Source organism: Pongo abelii, chromosome 12, assembly GCF_028885655.2.
Source record: "Pongo abelii isolate AG06213 chromosome 12, NHGRI_mPonAbe1-v2.0_pri, whole genome shotgun sequence".
In the NCBI taxonomy this organism is placed as follows: Eukaryota; Metazoa; Chordata; class Mammalia; order Primates; family Hominidae; genus Pongo; species Pongo abelii.
In genome coordinates this window covers 57,795,303-57,803,062 of record NC_071997.2, presented here as the reverse complement: position 1 = coordinate 57,803,062, position 7,760 = coordinate 57,795,303, and the positions used below count along the sequence as shown (strand labels likewise).

The following is a 7,760-nucleotide window of genomic DNA, read 5'->3' as shown; positions in this document are numbered from 1 at the left end:
AATAAGTGGTACTGTCTGAAAATGCCAAATTCCCTTCTGCCTTCCAGCCTTGTTCACTCTCCAAGGAATATTCTCTCTTGGGCCTTCCACCTGCAACTAAGGCCCTAGCTGACCCCTGTTGAACCCATGGAACTTCCTTGAAAGTGGGGTTGTCACACTTAGGCAGAGGCAGGAGAAAGTCTGAAGAGAGCCGGAGGACTGACAGGGGAGAAGGGAAGCAGGAAAGACACCTGAGCTTGATCTGAAGATTGGCTGGGACCACTGGGGAGGGGAAGGCCTGCAACTACTGAGCGTTCCCCCTCCTCTCCCCTCACACCGCAGGAGGGTGATTATCACCAGTGGAATAAATGAATGTCAGAAATGTCCACTGGCTGAGTTAGGCTGGAATCCCTACCAGGCAAGGCCACTACTCCAAGCTTCGCCCCAGCAGGCCAAGTCTTTCCACCCTCTGGCTGCCGCCACCATCCTAGTGGGAAAATTTCAGGCCCGGGGGCCTGGCAGAGGTCTTCCAGGTAGGGGTGTGGCCTCTCTGGGCACCCATCTCTTTGCCTGTGTCCCAGCAGAGGGTTCTTTTGGCAGGATGGGGAAAGGGTCAGGAACCCGTTAACAGGTGGGGAAACAATGTCATCACTCTGGAGCCAACCTAGGGATTAGAATCAAGGTCTCCCAGGCAGAGAGTAGGTGGGCCAAGGCCCCACTGTCTTTCACTCAGGCCCGGTGACTTCCCCTTGGTAGGTTGATAAGCATCAGCTCTGAAGGCTGGCTGGATGCTGGGTCCAAAACCTGACCTCAGGGTTCTGACTTTGTAAAAATGGTGTAATTATTACCTACCTTAAAGGGTTGCTATAAGGGCTAAAGGAAACATTGCGTTGAAAGCCCTGGTACAGTGCTAAGTGCGGACTCTCCATAGCACTTTACAGATTTTACTGTTTCTTGCTCCTGGCGGGCGTCTGGATAGAGGCATGGTGCGGCAGAGTCTCGACTTTATTCTCAAATATTGGGAAAGGTAGCCTGGACAACATAGCGGGACCTCCTTTCTAAAAAAAAAGTTTTTTAAATTAGCCTGGGGTGGTGCTGCACGTCTGTAATCCCAGCTAGTCAGGAGGTTGAGGCAGGAGGATCGCTTGAGCCCAGGAGGTCGCGGCTGCAGTGAGCGGTGATCACTCCACGGCACTCCAGCCTGGGCGACAGAGCGAGGCCCTGTCTCAGACAACAAAACAAACTTACAAAAAAAAACCGGGAAAGGTGAGCGTCTGGACTGTGGGCCGGAAGAGGCCCAAGTGGACCTCCTTCCTCCACCCTGGAACTCTGGCCGGAGGCAGAGCGCGAGGTGAGGAGTCCAGGGCCCCACAGCCCAGGATTAGCGGCGGCTTTGTCTTCAATCGTCCACCTGTATCTCCTCGTCTGACAGGTGGGGCCGGGAGTCAGGGCCGGCAGGGCCGAGGCAGAGGCCGGGATCTGGAGCGCCCTCGGGCAGTGCTAAGCCGCACAGGACTTCCGGGGACAACGCGCGTAGCGAGGCGACGTCGGCGCGCATCTCCTCCACGTCGCGCTTGAGCTTGGCTCGCCGGTTCTGGAACCAAGTGACCACCTGCGCGTTGGCCAGGCCGAGTCGCGTAGCTAGCCCGTCTCGCTCGGACGGCGCCAGGTACTTCTGGAAGACGAAGCGCCGCTCCAGCTCCAGCACCTGTTGCGCGGTGAACGCAGTGCGCGACTTGCGCCGTTTGCGGCCGGAGGGGCCAGGGCCCAGCGCGTCCGGGGCTGCCCGCACTGTAGGGATAGGGAGGGGGTCAGTTTCCAGCCTCCGGGAATCAGGCTGAGCCTGGAAAGAAAAACTGGGGGTGGGGTCGGGCCGGTGGCGGTGGGGGAAGTAGGGGGAGAGCCAGGAAGGCGGACGGAGACCAGAACTGTGATCTCTTATCGGGACGGGAGTCAGGCCCAGGTGGGGATATGGGGCACAAAGCGGGCTGGCCACAGGGGTGCGAAAGGCAGCAGGCTGAGGACGTATTGTAGGGGCAAGGAAGTGAAGGAAGGGAGGGATGATTCAGAGGTGCAGGGTCAAACCTTCTGGGGTGGAGCTTTTGAGGCTTTTAGGAGCCTCAGGCTGAGCAGGCTATAAGTTGAGGGTGACATCAGAGGCGAGTAAGAGTCAGGGCAGCCGACCCAGCGTGGTGGTGGTAACAGGACTTAGATCATGCCCTTCCATGGATCGGGTCGGGCATTCGGTTTACAGTTCCTTAGTGACACCAGAGCCCGCTCCTCCAGCCCAAAAGGGAGATAATGAGGTACAGAGAGCGAGGAAAGGCAGAGTGCGGAGTCCCGCGCCCAGTGCTGCGCCAAGGGTTTCTGCTCCTTGACTCCCCTCGAGAAGAGAGTGGCTTGGAGCGGAGCTTGGTCACCCGGAGAGACTGGACTCTCTTTCCAGCGCTTTCTGTGCCGCCTTTGCAGGCTCACTCGTTTACCGCCTGCGGCTGAAGCCTTTTGTCTCTTTCTCTCCTGCCTTTCTCTATCGCGATTGCCCCGCCTACAAGGAACAGAGCAACAGGTCGCTCAGTTGGCGACGGTCTGCCCTTTTCCCTTGGCACTGGCGGCCTTCCGGAGCCGCCGCGGAACCTAGGGACTAACGGAGGAGAGGTGAAAAGTCGCAGGTGCGAGTACTGGCACGTGGGCTGAGGACAGGGGACGGATTAGGGTGGGTGGCCTGGGCTGGGACAAAGGTTTGAGACGGGGAACCAGGAGGAGAGAGGTGAGGAAAAGGCCAGGTCAGAGTCCGCGACCTTGCCGGCTTTATACCTTCAGAGGGCTGCGGAGCGCGCGCGTCAAGTCCACGGAAAGTTTTACTAGTCAGCTCCTCCAGCGCGCACAGCGGCGACGTTAGACCCGGACCCGACTCTGGAAGCTGCGGCGCAGAGGGTGCTCGGGAGACCATGCGCGGGGCTAGGATGTCTGCGATGCTTAAGAGTGTCCGGGGTGTTCGGGGCTCGCGTCCCGAGTTCATGGTCGGCCGGGCTGGGGCAGTCCCGCTGCCCGCTGCGCTCGGCTCCGCAGCCGCCTGGGCCCCAGCGCTCGGCTCCCGATCCGGGCCCCCAGCCTCGGACCCGCCCCCGGCTCTGAGCCCGAGTCCCGTGTGCCCCTCCTCCTGCGCCCCCACCTCTCCACCCCGGGCCGCGGTGGATCTGGAGCTCCTAGATGTCCGGGGAGGGTATTTCTACAGGCTGGGGCAGGCGCGGAGAGCAGAAGCCGACCAAACTACCCATCAGAGCAGGGCCGCTGCACCGTGCACAGTCAGGCCGGGCCATGCCGCCAGACGCTGTATGCCGCCGACTCCCCGCCTAGCCGCCGCTCTGGCTCAAACTCGTAGACGATAAAATTGCCTTCTCTGGCCCCAGCGGCTGAGGATTTGCAAAGTTCTGAGGAAGGCTATCAGGGCTGACTGTGCTGGGATCTCTGATCCCAGCTAGGACCTCAGTCTCCTAACCTGGCTCCCTCTTCCCCACCCCACCCCTGAGAAACGTTGTTTCTGGTCCTGATGGCTGAAAGTGATTAGCGCTGCATGGGTCGGGGGCGCAACACTTGGGAGGATCTGGCCTGGAGGAGCGACTGCAACTGGGAATAATGGGGATGCCACGAAGAAGCAAGCACAGGTGAATGGACCCGAGGCTGCCCCACCTGACGAAGTCAGAACACACAGAGAAGCTGCCGGGAGACCCGGGCCGCAGGAGAGAAGAACCAGGGAACTCCGAGCTGGTGCAACTGCCCAGGAGGGGTCTTTGTCAGTGAGGACTGGCAAAATCAGTCGATTTTGTCTGTCTTTGTCTTCTTTTTATTAAGCTCCCGTAGTTCAGGTATGTATGGTTTCCCCAGCCTGCAGAGGCTCAGAAACTGCCAAGGGGAGCAAGGTGCCCTGACCAGAGAGGGGTCACTCCCCATAGAAGAGAGACTTGAAGGGCAGACTTCACGGACCCAACTGGATCTTGGGACAGGCGTTCCTGACAACCCAGGTACTAACTGTGAGGCCTGGTATACTCATTCCTATTTAATCTGGGTCCTTTTTATCTGCCACACTTATTCTGGTTCTGGGCTCATACCTGGGTAAGCACCCACAGCCCTCCTTTGTAGGAAGAAGGCAGCTCAGGGACAGTGGGGCCTCAGCAGTGGAGGCCCAGCAAGGTATGGGTTTTGTCCCTACATTCCACCCCAAACAGCTGGAGGATTCACACCTCAGAGGCAGGGAAGCCCTGCCACTCCTGAGGAGCTTGCTGCTTTGCTGCCCAGGGAAGTCAGAAACTGATGTGCTTCTAGCTTTTTAAAACAGTGTCAGAAAAAACCAGGCCAGTCCCTCCTGGACTGTCCATTAGGTCACTTTCCTTGTAGGCCGCTGCATCTCCCACCATCTGTGCAGTGTCCACCTGTCTATTCCCTGGGGCTACTGCAGCATGCAGTTGGGGTTCCCTAAACAGGGCTTAGGAGATCCAAGGCACCTGGGCCAAAGACTCCTTGACAAAGATGGGAAGGCACCTTGATAGGGTCTTCTTGGTAAAGGGCTCACTCAAACAACCCCCCTCCCCCACCCGCAAAATTCACAAAATGCCCTCCTGGAAAGCTGAGCAACACACTTAAAGCCTGATGGGCCACTGCTGGATCAAAGAGCAGAGCCAGGCCATGGTAGAAAGCTGAGCTGCCTCAGGACCTTGTTAAATGGTTATTAATGGTGAGGGGCAGGGGAGGGCCTGGAGAGATCTTCAGGCTACAGCCCTCAGCCCTGGAAACCATCCTAGTGGTTTCACTTAATGTGCAATAAAGCAGCTCTCTGGAGGCAGCAGGAACTGCCCCACTGCATCCCAGGCATGTCACCAAGCGGATGCTGCAACCTTCACTCATGCATCCTCTCTGTGGCTTTTGTGTCTGTCTCTACCTCTGCTCTCAATTACTTGCGTGTGTCTGTGAGGAGTATGGAGCTCTGCTGATGGGCCTGTGCCTCACAGCCCCTTCCATCTCTCCCGCCTAGTTCTCCCCTCTGAAGCTGGGCTCAGGTACTGGGATTGGACAGCTCCTAAACGTGAGTTTGGGGGAGGAGCTGGAAGTGGAGACTAGCAAAGGGAGGAGGCCCAGGACAGCAGAGGCCCCTCTAAGGTCGTCATAGCGGCCAGGGACTAGTCCAGGGGATCGTGGGGCCACAGAAGGGGACTTTTCTCAGTACTGGAACTCGAGCTGGGGCGAAATCGGATCCACAGAGAGGGGTAGGAGGAGGGTGAGTGATTAATGACGAAGATTAAGAGATTAAAACTTGTTCTGGGTTGGGGAGGGGACACTCACTCGGCTGTCCTATAGGTTACCCCCCCATCCCGGCTTGGAAGCGCAGAAGCTCCCGGGTGCTCACCTCTTCCCACCCGCGGGTAGAACCCTCCCTGTTCACGATCCTTCTCAAGAAATGCACGGAGGCCAGCCTTCACCGCTGGCCCCGCGGGGTCAACGGTTTTCCTTCTCAGGCAATCTCTTGTGTTTCCCACCTTCTCAGATTCCTTTTATTGTCCGTTCAGACATTTCGGGGCCCTGCGCTCCCTGCCCTTGTAGAGATCCCCACATTCCAAATTCGCTGTCTTGGGAAGGCACCCCATTCCCGCTTAAGGATGCTTCCTCACACCTCCCCTTTCAGATTTCCCATTCTCACCCCTCAGCCCTACTCCCACCTTATCTTGCACCCACACACCCCATCGGCGGATTCCTCCACCCCAGGCCGCCCCCGCTCGACCCCGTTCCCCACTGGTGGCACGGAGGCCTGCTCAATAAACTACCTTTAGTCTCGGATTGCCTGGCCCGGACATTCCACTGAATTCTGTGAATGTGTAGGAGGGTTGGAGGACCCTCAGAATAACCCCCTTGGGGAGGTGGACAAGGACAATCTCAGCGAAGAGCTTGCCCCCCTCCTCGCCACCCTTAGGAAACGTCCGTGAACCGGAGTGAGAGGGAAGTGGGAGTTCAGGGAGGAAAGTCCAGGCGGAGGAGCGTGAGGCGGGGCGTCCGTCCGTCCCGCACACTTCTGGGATTGTTTTGTCTTTCAGAAAGCGCTACTGCGGAGTGAACCGATCCTTATATCTTAGTTTCATGACTTTGGGGGCGGCAGGCCTGTGAGTTGTTTTCCGCCCTGGACGCTGTTTTGCAAAGATCTTTGCGCGCCCACCGCCACCCTCTCGGGCGTGCGGGCCGGGAAGCAGCCAGCGGTGGGAAACTCCGACGCCCTCCCCGATACTTTTCTCCCCCCAACTCCCCAAGACTCACTTCTAGGGAAGTCCTTTTTCCCATTAAGCCCTGGGAAAGACTGGCCAGGCTGAGAGAGGGACCCGTCCTCCTCTGTGCCAAAGGCGGGAGCAAATCCTGGTGCTGTCGCCTTTGGATGTGAGTCCTGGAAATGGCGGGGGTGAGGACGGTGGGCAGGGGCAAGGTTTGGCCCTCAGGGGAGAACCGACGCCTTGTCCCGGAAGCGCAGCACGGCCGAGTGCGTCCGGGGGTGCAGACGGCGCCCTGGGGTGGTCCTGCCGCCGCCTCTCCTTTGACACCGGAGCGTTGCGCCGCGTCCGGGCGCGTTCTCAGTCGCGCGAAGCGAGAGGACCCTGGGCGTGATTCTCCCTCCCTGGCACAGACGGAGACCCGAGTGACCCCGGGGTCCGGGTGGGCGTGGGGAATGGACCCATAGGCCCGGGATGAGCGGCGCGGAGCCCGCAGCTGGCCAGCTTCAGCCACCTTGGGAGACGCAGTGCAGCTGCCGCTGCTGACAGACAAGACCAAGGCTCGGCGGGGCCCCACCCCAGATCCGGCCTGAGCGCCTTCCGCGCTGCTCGGCCTCAGGGCGTGAGTCACCAAGGGCCTCAAGTCCCGTGACTTGGTCCTCAGGGTCTCCGGTCTCGGGCCCATTAGTTTTCACACCCAGCTTTTTCGACGCCGAGCTGCCGCCCAGCCCCAACGGCAGGGCCTTCCAGGGAGACCCAGTCAGACTGCTCCCCAGCTCCCGCAGCTGCTCGGTCCCTGCAAAGCCCCCGGCAGCATTTCTACTCTCCCCTGAGCCCACGCCATTCCGTCACTTCTAGGAAACTTTTTGCGCAGAAAGTCCTGGAGAACAGCCCCGGCCGCCACGTACGCCCGGACCGCAAAGCCCACAGAGCTTCAATTCGGAGGAAGGGGAGTGGGGAGCCCTGAGCTGGGGTGTTCCTGGAGGAGGTCGGGGAGCGGGGGGAGAGGCATTCCAGGCTGGAGGCCTGGAAACATTTGGAAGCTTTGCTAACCTTGGAGACCATGTCAGGAAAGAAGCGTACCCAGGCCGTCTGCGGTGTGCCCACCCGGGTCCCTATCCGTGCCCCACGCACTCGAGCTCTTCCTCGGCGTCTCCAGCCTCTTCATCCGCGCGGAGAGGCGGAGGTCTCCCGGAAACAGAGTCCGACCTGTGGCACCCCAGAGCGTCCAATGCGAGCTCAGGCCTTTCCCACAAGTCTGGAGTTTTCTTATCCAGTTGAGGCCGCCTTCGCTGTACTCACTCCCTGCCTCCCGCCCCATCTTCTGCCACCCGACCTCCATCTTTGATGGTTAGCGCCTTCAGCCCTCAACAGCTTCGCACAACCAACCCCTAGAAGCCGTGGAGTCAGACCGGCCAGGGTGGGACCTAGGTTTTAACTCGGGTTCTGGCTACACACGCTGTGCCTCCATACAGTTTGTCCCAGATTTGGCAGCGGGCTGGCTACCTTCAGGAACTTTTTGCTTTGGCCTCT

The 7,760-nt window shown here is 59.4% G+C and overlaps 1 protein-coding gene across 2 annotated transcripts; it reads right to left on the bottom strand.

The window, feature by feature from the left end:
• Positions 1 to 966: 966 nt before the first annotated feature.
• On the bottom strand, positions 967 to 6,801 carry LBX2 (ladybird homeobox 2). Of its 2 annotated transcripts, none has more exons than XM_024242791.2 (2): positions 6,111 to 6,801; positions 967 to 1,770 (listed from the first exon to the last, which is right to left on the bottom strand). In XM_024242791.2, the coding sequence occupies exons 1-2, from the start codon at positions 6,301 to 6,303 to the stop codon at positions 1,379 to 1,381; spliced, it is 585 nt and encodes a 194-aa protein (XP_024098559.1). In that variant the 5' UTR covers positions 6,304 to 6,801; the 3' UTR covers positions 967 to 1,378. The 2 variants fall into 2 exon arrangements, with proteins under 2 accessions (XP_024098559.1, XP_009235429.1); XM_009237154.4 differs by lacking the exon at positions 6,111 to 6,801 and adding an exon at positions 2,794 to 3,063.
• Between the last annotated feature and the right edge of the window lie 959 nt (positions 6,802 to 7,760).